At 39.9% G+C, this 15,346-nt stretch overlaps 1 protein-coding gene across 1 annotated transcript in view; it reads right to left on the bottom strand.

Annotated features, from left to right (window-relative positions):
- Positions 1–3,565, bottom strand: part of PDZRN4 (PDZ domain containing ring finger 4) — a 379,365-nt gene extending 375,800 nt beyond the window's left edge. Inside the window, exons 1-2 of the mRNA XM_046011115.1 lie at positions 2,951–3,565; positions 331–417 (exon numbers count right to left, since the gene is read on the bottom strand). Of these exons, the coding sequence (XP_045867071.1) occupies positions 331–417; positions 2,951–3,565 (702 nt within the window). The remainder of the gene's footprint in view (positions 1–330; positions 418–2,950) is intronic.
- Positions 3,566–15,346: the final 11,781 nt, after the last annotated feature.

Below are 15,346 nucleotides of genomic sequence, written 5' to 3'. Positions count from 1 at the left end.
GAAATCGCCTATACACATTATTGTGAAATAGGTATAAGAAGTTTACCAATGGGGCTATCCAACGTAAATAAAATATGAAACATACTCTCTTTTTTCCCTAAAGTAGCAAAGGGTAGTCTAGTTCATTAGTTGTTGGATTTTTTTGTTTCATTTTGTCAGAAAAATGTAGTTATATACTGGAACATTTGCATTAAGGGATCTGATATTTTATCGTAACCATGATTTTAAAGATTAAGTCACTTGCTATCCTCATTCAAAATCTACAAATGAAAGTGGTTTTCTATTATTTTATAAGCAAAGAGTGAATTAGGCATGAATAAGGTAGATTACCTGATTTGGTCGGCCTCCTATAATATTGAATCCCAATGTGTCATTTTCTCTTTCTAACACAATGGTGAAGGGCTTATGTTCTCCATCCTAGAAGTAAAGGGATAAAATAACTAGGTAAGAAAGAAAAGGACAGGAAAGGAAAAGGAAAAAAAAAAAAAAAGAAAAAAGAAAAGCTACTACAAAGCTTTTTAAAAAATAAACTGTCAATAAATTAACATTTGAAAAGAAGAAAACCTTAAAATTAAGGATGGTTGAATTTGGGAGAAGGTTAATTTCTTACTAAATTTACTTTGAAAAAATATTTTTTAAAAAAGTGCTTGTGAGAAAAATTATTTTCAAAAATGTCTAAAGGTTTTTTATTTTCACACATCTATCTTTTATCCTAATACAGCATCTAATTCTGGCTTCATTGTAATTTAAAACAGATTTCTGATAACCCTAAAGGTATCTATTTTTTTTTACAATAGAGTAAAATAAAAAAAATCTCAAAATTATTTTATGAAAAAACTTCACTTCAGAACGTCTTGAAGGATTGAAGTAACAGTGAGTTATTGATAAAATTCTTTCAACAGTAATATTTGGATTGTTATTGTAATGCAGGATCTAAATTACAGTAATCCTAATTTTCAATAGTATTCTCATTTTGGTTTTGTATAATTCCCACATGTATAATTAGAATTTTACAAAGAAAGGATTTGTGTTAAGTAAAATAGTGTGTATTTCTTCTCCTGGCAGCCAGATAATAGCAAAACAAATAGGAATTAGATCTATAACCTATTCACTAATAAAGACCAATTTCAATACAAAATGAAATCGTGCCAGACTAGGTAAGGTTTATTCATTCAAGGTTTATTCTAGGTAAGGCTATGGGTATTATTAACTGTCGTAGGAAGCTACATTTGGCAATTCTTGGTAAAATTCCATAAGCACCATCACCACCTCTTCCCAGGAGCTTTTCCCAAGCAGTGTATGCAGCAGCCCCTACTGGTAGTGGGAAAACATTTCTGAGGAGCACGGAGAAGCCTTCCGACAATCTACAAAACATGGGCAGTTGTTCCTCACTTCTCAGAATCATAGCTTGACTTGTTGCATGGACTTCCCTCATATAATTCCACTTGCTGCTCCTTTCCATCAACCATGGCCTGGTAACCTTGAAACCTGACCTGGTAACGCAGAGCGCATTTCTGCGCTTCTCTCTGGGTCCTCCCATTTTGTAAATTTACCTGGCTCTAAACAGGATACAGAGAGAATCAGGGATAGTCTCCAGCCTTTTAATAAGCATTGTGCCTCCCTTTAACAAAGTAGAAACATTTTAGCCCCTCACAGTTAAGTTGTCATTTTTTTTTTAGGTTCAAGGACAGACGCTTCCAAACTGGATGCCTGGGTTGGAGGCAGGGCAAAGCAGTCCCAAACGGGAATCATCGTGTTGCTCCTCCCCAGGACGCTGAAGAATGAAAACAGCTCCTTGAATGGAGTGCAAGTTCTGCTAAATCCCTGCTCACCATGGCAGCGACCAACAATGTCAAACACTGCGCAGAAGTCCTCCAGAAGAGAAGTAACAGCTTTATAAACAAGCCTCTTCACAGGGGGTGCTGCAAAGAGGCTTGTTTATTCAGTCTGAAAGCCAGCAGTCCACCAGCACAGTTCGGGGCCAGCAGCTTCGACAAAGAAGGGAAACAGCCGCTGCCCAGGGGCTCACAGGGCTAGTCTGACCGCAGATGGGATGGATGTGGCTGCTCTTGGATTTGGTTCCCCAAACCACCCCTCCAACACAACACCAAACACACACACACACACACACACACACACTCCACCAATGACGAGATCCCGAGGCAGCTAAGGATTCTTTAGGGAAGGTCAGGGTAACGAAAACTCTGCAGGTATAAGAAATCCCATCTGCTAATCTCTCCCCAGTTTTCCTGGTTTCTCACATCCCTGATAGTCTCTGCACAGAATAGAAGGTGGCCAATATGGGTAGTTTGGCAGGAAAACTAAGTCATTCAGAGCTAAAGGTGTGTGACTGAGGAGGCTGCAGCGATGCTGGGACAGGGGCAGAGGGGAGGCAGGGTCAGGGAAGTCCTCACTTCCTGGCTTTCCTTTTCTGATTGGCTTTGGGCACAGGCCAAAGGCACCAAATATATATATATGTATATATATATATATATATATATATGTATATATATATGTATATATATATGTATATATATATGTATATATATATACACACATATACATATATACATATATATGTATATATATATATAAATGTATATATATGTATATACATACACACACACACACACACACACGGTAGGGTAGGGCAGGAGAGTGAAAGATGGGGAGCAAGGTCGGGGTGGGAAAATGAGTTTTCCTCACTCTTTCTCCATTGAAAAGTTGGAATTGAATTTAATTCGTTCCGATCCTAATGTAAGTGGAAATTTGCAACACTAATGCACCCGAAAGGTACCAACAGTGTATGTCGTTTGGTCAAGGCGGGTGGACGCCTCCCACCCCAAAGTAAGGAAGGCTGTCACCTCTAAAGGAATCCCGAAGTACCAGAAAGAAGCGGTCCTCTCTCCACCCCAGTCGTTCCCCAGGTGCCGGATCCCTCTGCGCTTACCCGGCCGTGGCCGCCGCCCAGGTCTCTGGCGAAGTTGCGGACGTGAGCCATGTACTGGGAGAACTTCTCCTGGTACCTGCGGGCCGTGAGCTGCGCCTCGTCCCGCAGCGCCCAGAGCTGCGCCCGCAGCGCCTTCTCGCGCCGACTCCAGGCGAGTACTAGCTGCCGCGGCCCCCGCGCGCCCCCGCCCCGGCCGGGCCCCGGCGCCGTTCTGCAGCCCCCCCGCGCCGGCGCGTCCACGCCGCGGCGGCCGCCTGGCTCCGAGACGCAGTCCGGCCGGCGGCGGCGGGCAGGGCGGAAGGCGCAGCGCTCGATGTGCGCCGCCAGCTCCTGGAGCCGGACCGAGCGGCCGCAGCCGCGGGCACGGTAGTCGCACTGGATGCGCAGCTTCTGGATGAGGCCGCGCAGAGGCAGCACCCGGCACAGCTTGCCCGGCGCCAGGGGCTGGCACTGCAGCGGGCACCGGCGGCGCCGCGCCACCCAGGGCAGCAGGCAGCTGGCGCAGAAGACGTGCCCGCACGGCGTGCACAGGGGCTCCTCCAGCACCTGGCCGCACAGCTTGCACTTGAAATTTGGGTCCACCGCTTCGGCGAAGCGCTCCAGGGCAAAGCCCATAGTCTGGGCGGGGAGAAGGGGGAGCGAATCCGAGTCCTCTTTCTCCAAGCCCCCTGCCTTCCCCGGGCTACCCCTGGAACGGCTTTCCCGCGGCCGTGGCCGTGGCTGTCGGAGGGAAGGAGAAAGATGGGGGGTGGCGAGCCCAGAGTTTGTTCGGCTTGAAGTTTTCAGGCTCTCGCTGGGTCCCCTGACTCCGCCGTATTGACGCTAATAGACGCCACCTCAAGTGACACCCCCACCCCCGCCTCATTCGTGGCTCTGCCATTTATATTCTTTCAGATTGTGTCCGCGGAGAGCCGAGGCCAGCTTGCCATGGCCCAAGCTTCAGGCAGAGCTGATAATGGGCACAGCGCAGATGTTGAGAAACAACTTTTAATTCCACCAGAATGTAAATTCAAGGAGAGCAAGATTTTTGTCCGTCGGGTTTCCGCTGATTTCTCATCGCCCCACATCCAGTGATTCTTCAATAAATGTGTTTGAAATACATGCACTTCCTTTCTCTCAAGTCAGCTAACCACAAAATCACTAGCTAAATGGCTGCGACCTTAGAAAATCACTGAGGCATCTACAGAGCCAGGCTTCCCAATCGCGATCAAGAAATCAGGTGAGTGTAGCCAGGCGGGATGGTGACTGACAGCGAAGATGGGGAAAAGGCCAGGTGCTCGCCCTAGAACACCTCCCTCTTAGAACTTGAACCGCCCTTCAAGGCCTCCTACCGGGTGAGGACGCCAGGATTCTGTTACTGGGCAGTCTGACTCCAGGTTCAATCACCACACCATCCATCTTCTAATTCCACAGGTATTTTGCCACTGGGAATGGGAATGTGATCATTTGACCACCTGGAAAGGAGAATTAAAGGAAAAGATCATGAATGAAAGGAGCAAAATAACAGTATCTTATTTACTGTGAATATACAGTTTAGATCAAAACTACCCCTTTTCCCATTTGACTTCTTAAGGTATGTGGCATGCCAGACCCTCCAGAAAACATGCAGTAAGGGGTTCCTCCAAGCCCTTGTTCCTCAGCTTCCTTCACCATCTTCAGAAATTAGGGATGCAAAGAAACCCCATCACCTGGATGTCCACCACCTACTACCATTATCCTGAAGCTACTTCCATATGGTTAAGGTGGGCTTCCTAAATTAATCATTAATGATTCATTGCTGCCAGCTGAGCACTGTTTCCAGAAAGCTGTGTACTTTTGTATAGCACCAAAGGTATCAGTTAAAAAGCATGAAAAAGGCTCCAGATTTTGTCCTTTATATCCCTGGTGCTAATTGAAGAATTAGCAAAGGCTAATAATAGAGGCTACTAAGAACCTTCTGAGTCTTCTTTCTAGTTGAAAGATGAGATTTTATTAGAGCAGTTCAATAATGAGTGAGGATCCTAGAGTGACTTGCCAGATATTTGATATGCTTTTAAATTTGCTTAAAAATAAGATGCCAGGGGCACCTGGGTGGCTCAGTGGGTTGAGCCTCTCCCTTCGGCTCAGGTCATGATCTCAGGGTCCTGGAATCGAGCCCCATGTGGGGCTCTCTGCTCAGCGGGGAGCCTGCTTCCCCCTCTCTCTCTCTCTCTGCCTGCCTCTCTGCCTACTTGTGATCTCTCTTTCTGTCAAATAAATAAATATTTTAAAAAAATAAGATGCCATGTTTCATATTTTATCATGCTGATATGTAATAAAGTAACATTTACCATAATGCTCCAAATTTCCTCCTACCCTTTGGCCTATCTTTTGCCAGGTAAATTCCTGAATAATTAAGAAATCATTTAACGTTAACAGTGTGACATATTTTTGTGAATTGCATAGACCAGGTAAAGCAGAATGTTATAGAATTTATTCAAATAATCCTGGACAGCATTGATCTATTCTACCTTATTTTAGTTATTGAAAAAGCTATGACTTATAGCTAGGACTTGACATTTATTGTTTCACAATAAACATAATGACAATAAGAACATTTTTAAGAACGAGTAAAGAGGTGGAATCTAAAAAATATCCTCTTGAGGTATGAGGAAAATGAGGCCTGCCATTACTTGAAAAGAAAAAAAAAATAGTTATACAATGTTCTTGGTCCATCCATGCAACTCTCATTGCAAAAGTAAAGAACATGAGCAGATGATGGTATGAGTAATTACAGAATACATAACCTTTTGATTGTTACAGGGAAAAGGGATGTCAAAAACCTTGTCCACAGAGAATAACAAGTTTAAAAAATGAGAACATGTGAAGTGAGGCCAAGTAATGAAGTAGGCCAAAAGGGAACTTAGGAAAATCTTTTACATGAGAAAATGCAATCTTCAGCACTTCCAAAATAGTGAAGTACCGGGAGAAAAATATTACAGAAATCCAACACCAAGGGAATGGACACACCCAGGTGAACCTCATAGACTCTTCCCATCTGAAAATGTTGTGCGTGATAAATCAGGGACAGCTCTTGAGTCAAACCCTATGATTTAAACCTAGATTATAAAAGGTTATTCTATATATTAAGAAAATTGTGATATCTTGGAAAAGTTTGGGTGAGCAAGGAACATGGAGCCTAATTAGACTGTGTTGATTAGCTGAGGGGAGGAAAAAAGGCACGTGAAGTTTAAAATATGCCCAGATATTTCAGCAAAGCAGATCTAGTAACATTTAAATGTCTTTGGCAAATGAGACAGATTAACACCTTGCATCATGAGCTTGGGCATATCCTTATGTTTTCACTGATGATAATTTTCTTTTAATCTCTGGCTACTGAAAGTTGCATGCTGACTAGCAACACAAGGAAAAGTTGAAAGGCAGGCCACTGTCTTCCTTTTTGTTGGGCAAGTCCCACTTCTAGCTGTCCTGCAGGTTGGGACCAATACCAGCCCTGTCACCTTTGATCCAGACTGGACCTGAACATATAATTTGCCAACCCACAGACAAGGGAAAGACAATACATAACCTTTACTCATCTCCAGGCCAATGACCATAGCATTACAAAATACTTTTAAGTAGTATTTTGTTGGGTAATTTCAGTGCAAAAACTAGTTTTTGCTTCAAAACTCTGTCATATGTTCATGAAAACAGATTAAAAAAAAAAAAACACCTAACTTGCTGTATTCCTTGGGCCAATTCCTAGCAATAATGAAACTAGAGTATGCCTGCGGGTGTTTCCAGTGAGAGGAGGCAGCATTCCAACCTAGCTCTGAGTCATCCCTACTTCCAAGATGAACAGGGAATCTGAGAGCGACTGATTGTTAAATCAAATGCTAACAGATCTGATATTGAAATGTTATATTCCAAAACTCAGAAATGATGATTGGAGAAGTGAAAAAGGAGAAAGAGATCATTTTTCCCTCCACCCCATGCAAAGATAATACTTTGCAGCAATTCAAGTGTAATTTTTTTCATGTTGTCGCATGCATTTGATTAGGAATCATAAAATCAGGAAGAAATTTAGGGAAACTTTGAAGAAATTCAAAGAAATTTTTGAATTAGTAATTTTTATTTCGTACATGTTTATACAGAATAAGTTGGTGCTTTTAACATGACGGTAATTTTTAAATCTTCTAAGAACTTGAAATCTCATCATTTATATATTCTTTTCCACGAATCCCTGGTTATTTATCATGAATTAGTATTATAATCTATAACCATACACATTTTTCTAGGTGACCTAAATTTAAGCTATAGTGAAATAAGATTCCTTTGGTAGAAGAGACAAAAAAATCTAGATAATTCACATCAAAATAGTGACTGTGGAATACATTTCTGTGTGTGATTGAAGTTAACATTCATTTTTGTTCTATCATGATATATTTTTGTGTCATAATCCAAGATCAGAACTGAAACTAGTGACATAAATAAATGTGTTCATAAAGTATCAGATAATAACAGGGTCTACTTGAGACTCTTTTTAAAAATTCTGAATGTGGTAAAAACAGTAAGAGATGCTGAGTTAACCCGTGAACAATACAGGAGTTAGAAATTCCAACCCCCGTACAGCTGAGAATACACATAAAACTTTTGTCTTTCAAAAACTTAACTACGAACGGCCTACTGCTGACAGGAAGCCTTACTGATCACATAAATAGTCGATTAACACAGATTTCATATGTGGTATTCTTATAATATGTAAGAGAGAGAAAGGAAAATGTTATTAAGAAAATCATATGACAAAACCAAAAGACAACTGACAGAATGGGAGAAGATATTTGCAAATGACACATCAGATAAAGGGCTAGTATCCAAAATCTATAAGGAACTTAGCAAACTCAACACCCAAAGAACAAACAATCCAATCAAGAAATGGGCAGAGGACATGAACAGACATTTCTGCAAAGAAGACATCCAGATGGCCAACAGACACATGAAAAAGTGTTCCACGTCACTCGGCATCAGGGAAATACAAATCAAAACCACAATGAGATATCACCTCACACCAGTCAGAATGGCTAAAATTAACAAGTCAGGAAATGACAGATGCTGGAGAGGATGTGGAGAAAGGGGAATCCTCCTACACTGTTGGTGGGAATGCAAGCTGGTGCAACCACTCTGGAAAACAGCATGGAGGTTCCTCAAAATGTTGAAAATAGAACTACCCTATGACCCAGCAATTGCACTACTGGGTATTTACCCTAAAGATACAAACATAGGGATCTGAAGGGGCACGTGCACCCGAATGTTTATAGCAGCAATGTCTACAATAGCCAAACTATGGAAAGAACCTAGCTGTCCATCAACAGATGAATGGATAAAGAAGATGTGGTATATATACACAATGGAATACTATGCAGCCATCAAAAGAAATGAAATTTTGCCATTTGCGATGACGTGGATGGAACTAGAGCGTATCATGCTTAGTGAAATAAGTCAATCGGAGAAAGACAACTATCATATGATCTCCCTGATATGAGGACATGGAGAAGCAACATGGGGGTTAGGGGGATAGGAGAAGAATAAATGAAACAAGATGGGATTGGGAGGGAGACAAACCATAAATGACTCTTAATCTCACAAAACAAACTGGGGGTTGCTGGGGGGAGATGGGGTTGGGAGGGGGGCAAGGGGTTATGGACATTGGGGAGGGTATGTGGTATGGTGAGTGCTGTGAAGTGTGTAAACCTGGAGACTCACAGACCTGTACCCCTGGGGATAAAAATACATTATATGTTTATAAAAAAAAAATTGGAAGGGGAGGCGAACCATAAGAGACTATGGACTCTGAAAAACAACCTGAGGGTTTTGAAGGGTCAGGGGTGGGAGGTTGGGGGAACAGGTGGTGGGTAATAGGGAGGGCACGTTTTGCATGGAGCACTGGGTGTTGTGCAAAAACAATGAATACTGTTATGCTGAAAAAATAAATAAATTAAAAAAAAAAGAAAAGAAAATCATATGAAAGAGAAAGTGCATTTATAGTCATGTAAAAAAATCCACATATAAGTGGATCCATGCAGTTCAAACCTGTGTTATTCAAGGGCCAATTGTATTTGAAAGCTTATTAAAACAAGACAACTATTTTTACAAGATAAACTGATAACATGCCAGAAAAAGACACTTTTGGCTCTGAGTTTTACTCTTTGGAAAATACACATTTAAATCCAGGGAACATAGAGCAATGTCAATCCTTAATCATCCCTGTCTGTTGACATGTAACCCATTAGGAGTTATTTGCTATTATTTTGCTTTTCAGTGATTTTTGGCAAAATGAAGAGTTAGAAGGGGCAGCATGACCATACCAAATGCTATTTTTTTTAAAGATTTTTATTTATTTATTTGACATAGATCACAAGTAGCAGAGAGGCAGGCAGAGAGAGAGGAGGAAGCGGGCTCCCCGAGGACCAGAGAGTCCTATGCGGGACTCAATCCTAGGACCCTGGGATCATGACCTGAGCGGAAGGCAGAGGCTTTAACCCACTGAGCCACCCAGGTACCCCCCAAATGCTATTTTTAAGAGGAATGAAATGATGTGAACAAAACTATGATGTACACCAACATACAGTGAGTGATTTACAGTAATTATACAGTCTCTGTGGGAATGAATTATCAGACAAAGTACAAGGAAGACCCTGAAGAAAACCAGGTTAAAATGAGATATTAAATTAAAAATTGTGGCAACCTTCAAATCAACTACAGACTGATCTCCTAAAGTCCCTGAGGCATTGCTTAGGGTAACATTACTATCCTACTTAAGAGAGGCCTGTTGTGGGAGACGCTTTGTACAGGAAGGCATATTAAATCCTGCATTTAATTAAGCTTGATTTTGTGCTCTTTGTGGATCACAGTCACTGACAAAGGGAAGGTATCAAGAATGGCTATAATAGCTAATATGTAATAGCTTTTTACCATGTGACAGCAGTATACTTCTTACGTGTAAAATCTCATTCACTTTTCAAATGATCATTTTGGGTAGATACTATTATTATCCCCACAATTTCCCCAAGTTTACACAAATAGAAAGTGGCTGAGCCTGGGATTAAACCAAAACATGCCTCATTAAAGAATCCTCACTCATAAACACTACTCTGCAAAGACTTTCCGCCCCCCCCCACCCACATCTACTATGGAATTGTTGTAGGATAAAATGTACTATTAAACCTGATATGTGAATGGAAGCTAAAATTGTGTCTATTTGAATTCTGTTGTTTAAAGGCTACTAATTTTTTTTTCCTTTCTCTAAGGAGGAAAATTTTAGAATCATATTAGAAGTCTTGGGGTAATTGATATGAATGAGAATATTGACATTAATTGTTCTTTGTAATGCCAACAGGGTTGTATTTTTAGATCATTTGCCCTACATAACTGATCTCAAATAGCTGAGAGGTTTCGTTTCTTTTTTTCTTTCTTTTCTTTTTTTTCCAAATGGCTGAGAGTTTTCTGTATAATAGACCAATTGCCTTAATTCCTTGAGTCCTGGCTTAGTAAATTAATTACTATATATTTTGTTTGGAACCTTATTTTGTGCTTAGTTCTTCAATGAAGATTTTACATTATTTTATATCTTCCAGATATTTCCCGAAATTTCCAGATTTCAACAAAATTGTGAATATGGTAAGTTCATTAAATCAATTTGTTGCTTAGTGAAATCTCCCAAATTATTAGTCGAAATATCTATAGTATGTTCTAAATGTCTTAATAACCATCCATAATTATATTACAATATGATCATATACTAATAGTATGATATGTGAAGGTTAAATTCTAAGGTCCAAATTCAGGGTGTCCTATTCTTTACTAGGGTAAAGCAAATCCCAGCATTGCCACCAACTAGCTGTGTAGTCTTGACAAGTTTAGTTAACCTTTCCCTCACTTAGTTTCTTATCATCTGTAAAATGAGAATAATGATGAGTCCTCCCTCATTGGATGGTTGTGAGATTGTGTAATAAATGTGATATAGAAACTTGAAGCACCATTAGTATTGTTTACCCTCGTTATTACACTCCAGAAAGATTTTATCAAATTATACATAGATAGTAGGGTGTGAGTATACATGTCCTATCACACCCAAACTGAATGTCTTCCCTTGAAAAAAAAAATTATTTTAATCAGCATTTCTTTGCTTACTAGTGGAGTTGAATGTCTTTAATGTTTATTGTCTGCAGGTATTCCTTCATGGTATTTATTCTTCACATTTTTATAATAATACTTGAGGCTTTTTTGTTTTTTGTAATTGACATAGGAGACTTATCTATTAAGGATACTAATTTTTGTTTTCAAAGATTTTATTTATTTGACAGAGAGAGATCACACGTAGGCAGAGAGGCAAGCAGAGAGAGAGAGAGGAGGAAGCAGGCTCCCCGCCGAGCAGAGAGCCCAACGTGGGACTTGATCCCAGGACCCTGAGATCATGATCTGAGCTAAAGGCAGAGGCTTAACTCACTGAGCCACCCAGGTGCCCCAAGGATACTAATTTTTATCAGACTGTATAACATTGTTTAGTTCTGTTTATGATCATCTATCTTTGAAAGTTGAGGTAAGAGCATATGTTACTCTTCGCATGAGGATTTTAAAACGTAGATTACCAACTATCACTCTTATTTTGAGAAAAGAAAAAATACGTCTTTGTTTTGTACATATCCTACCACATCCATTAAATAAATCTGTATCTCTTGTTATATGCCTAGAGAGAAGAGTGTATCATCGGGTGCAACTTTGAACATGTACTAAGGAAACCTTTTTTCCTTCCGGAGTTTTCAATCTGTTTTTATTGAAACCCCCAAGAACAATCTTCCATTTACGTTGAGAATCTTGTTCACCAGTTTTGTGATATCATTTACCTTTATTTGATATGTGCTATGCTAAAATTATATTTTTTATGAAGAGCAATTTTTTATGCAACTTTGCATTCTCAATACGCCATATTCAGCAAATATTTATTTAATCTTAAATAAATATGATAGTTTAAATTATGTGCAATTTTGGTTCATAGTTAAGGTTATGATTAAAGTATTCATTTGCAGAGTCATTCTACAAATTTCTGATTGTAATAGAGAGGTTGATTAATTCCACCCATGTCCATCTCCTAGCTCCATGTTGCTTGTTCCCATCAGATGCATAATCACTATCCAGTTATAAGCCTGTTGGATTGTTTTCCCTCAATCCTTTCTGACTCAGTTCCTTTATTTTTAAAAAATTTGGATCACAGATGCTAATCTTTTTAACCCATTTTCAGCTGTTTTCACAATGGCCTTCTGTGTAATCCCTCTTCTATTTCCAAGAATCTTTATCATCTATTCAGATTTTCCTAGGAAGTCTTAACGTCTGTCATTCCAACTTAACTTTATTTTCCTATGGCAACTGAATTCTCCCTCAATAAACTCAGGGAAAACAAAGTAGTTCATTCCCTTAAACACTAAAATCTCAGAGCTAGGAAAAGGGATGATATTTTACATGGTCTGTTTACAGACACATGAATACAACTTTCAGCAATCCACCCCACCAAAAATTCAACTCATGCTGATATAAACAACAGGTTGGGGCCTAGAGCTGATTTAGGCTTGGGTTGGTTCATCCAGTGGCTTCAGGATGTCCTCAGTGACTCAGGTTGTGCCCTGTTATGACCCTGGCTGGCTTTGAAGTCTGGCTCTCCTCATGACTGAAGGAAGGGTGCCACTACTTTTCAGTGCTCTCTTGAGTGCTCATGGAGGTAGTTTCTTCCAGAAAAGAAAGCAAAGAGCTTCCCCAGAATCTTTCTGCCAACCCTACCCCCATCACCCCTAAAATCTTGAGTCTCATTGTCCATAATTGTACATTAGAGCATTCCTGAACCGCTCACCAGCAAAGGTCATGTCATTATGTTGATTGCTCAGACTGACCAGGACCCACACCTGAAGCTGGGATGTACTCAGCTTCTCCAGGGTGAATAGGGCTCTGACAGAAACAAATGTCTGAACAAAATCAGTCCTCTTTGGAAAAAGAACAGGTTGTAATTAATTGACTGCTTACTGTGTTCCAGAAGCTGTGTTAAGCTTTAAATGTATTTTAGTCATTTACAAATAAAAACAACTCTAGGAGGTAGGTATTATTATTGTCATCATCTTTGTTTTACAGAAAAGGAAACTGAGACCTAGAGAGTTTGAGTGACTTGCTCAAGGTTTTGGGGTTCTTAAGAGGCAATACTGGGATTCATACTTGGACATTTAGCTTTAGAGACTCTGTTCTTAACCACTAAGCCAAACAAACTGTCTTTATGCTATCCACTACATCATCGTTTTTTTTGTTTTGTTTTGTTTTGTTTTTTGGGAAGTCCCTGGTGAAGACTAAGACTTCATAGTTAATATAGTCCCTGAACTAAATCATAGCTTCCTTATATACCAGCTAGGCAATCTTGTGGGGAATGAGTTCACCTTTCCGAATATTAATTTTTGTACCTGTGAAATGAGCAAAATAATGACTCCTCACAGTGATTGTGTGAAGAATAATAAAATAATGCTTATTTCTCTGACACATAGGAAGTATTTAATAAATTACAACTCTTGTTTTACTCTAAGGAGACTTAACTTATCTTAGGGGTTTTGTAAATGTAAAATGTAATACAATCTTAAAATTTTGAGTTATTCTATAAATCATACAATATGTAAACCTTGTTAAAATGCTATGAAATAAAATTCTTTTAAAATGTTTTTCCTAGGAGGGGTGCCTGGGTGGCTCAGTGGGTTAAGCCTCTGCCTTCGGCTCAGGTTATGATCCCAGGGTCCTGGGATTGAGCCCTGCATGTGATGGGGTTGGGGGGGGGTGGTTCTTCCTCAGCAGGGAGCCTGGTTCTCCCTCTTTTTGCTGCTCCCCCTGCTTGTGCTCTCTCTCTCTGTCAAATAAATAAATAAAATCTTTAAAATTTTCAATAAAATGTTTTCCCTAAAATCTGACTGACATCAATAAATATGGATAAAACTAAATACTGCATGCACTATTTCAGTTTTTCAGTTAAATAGTCTAAAAGAACATTGTAGATTAAAGTGCCTCAGCCATTAGATTTCTTATTGATTTTCTCACTGTTATAAAATTTAACCTGCCCCTGAATATTGGCACAGAACCAGGTTTTAAAATTAATGTGAGTCATGCCAAAATACTAAGAAATACAAGCCTACAAATCTGGACAACAATCTGGCAGCACTTATGCCCCAGCAAAACCTCTCTCCTGGGAGCCTCTTCCACAGGTTGATCCTGGAGGTTTGGTGCAGCTTTGTCTGGGCACCAGCGGCTTTGGTGAAACCTAGGTGTTCATCTCTAGGAGAGAGAAGGAAAGTGTGGTAGAATCGCCTGTGGGGTCTGCAGTGGACGAAAGCAATGATCTACATATACCTATAGCATATAGCAGGGCCCAAAGCCACCCATAGAGGTGAAAAATAACCATAAGCTTATCTGTAGCAGAATACCATTTTTTATTTTTTATTTTTTTAAAGATTTTATTTATTTATTTGACAGACAAAGATCACAAGCAGGCAGAGAGGCAGGCAGAGAGAGAGGAGGAAGCAGGCTCCCAGCTGAGCAGAGAGCCCGATGCGGGGCTGGATCTTAGGACCCTGAGACCATGACCTGAGCCAAAGGCAGAGGCTTAACCCACTGAGCCACCCAGGTGCCCCAGCAGAATACCATTTTTTAAATAAAACCACATACGTTCATAAAATAACATACATTTTTCAAGTGTGTAGTGTGTGTGTGTGTGTGTGTGTGTGTGTGTATCCAAAAACATTTATTAAATGCATTGGATCAGGTGACTATGGAAAGAAAGAAATGGCAGAGGGGAGTGGAAATAAAAACAAAAACAAAAACGCGAAGGAGGAGGAAGGGAAAAGAAAACAAAGGGAATTGCACAAATTAATGAAGATGTTGTATCATGAACCAAGGATTATGATTAATTCAATTCTCTGTTTCCAATGAAAACAGAAGAGAAAAAGAAAAGAAAAGAAAAGAAAAACAGAATATGGAAGACAAGAAATGAAGAGAAGGGGAATGGAATGGAGTGAAGGGGAGGGGAGTCTTGGAAGAGGAAAGAAAAAACCACAGGGAAGCCTCACTTCATGCATATCCGTTTAACAACTTTTAATCTTTTCATAGTAGTTCTAATTCAATTTGCATGCCTGCATATCATCAAAGCATATTTTCCAAAGATGACTGCATTAATTATACCTACTTACAATAGAATCATATAATGACTACAGAGACATTTAGGTATTAAATTGATTGATTTAATCCATACTTAAAACCAGGAAAAGCAAATCGGCTCTCTACCTGACTTTGTCCTCTATTAAGTCTGCTACACATTTGCTATGAGAGGATAGTTTCAATAGCTATTTACCAGTTCTATTTTTC

Source organism: Meles meles, chromosome 7, assembly GCF_922984935.1.
Source record: "Meles meles chromosome 7, mMelMel3.1 paternal haplotype, whole genome shotgun sequence".
In the NCBI taxonomy this organism is placed as follows: domain Eukaryota; kingdom Metazoa; phylum Chordata; class Mammalia; order Carnivora; family Mustelidae; genus Meles; species Meles meles.
The sequence above is the reverse complement of the archived record's forward strand: the minus strand, read 5'-3'. Positions and strand labels throughout refer to the sequence as shown.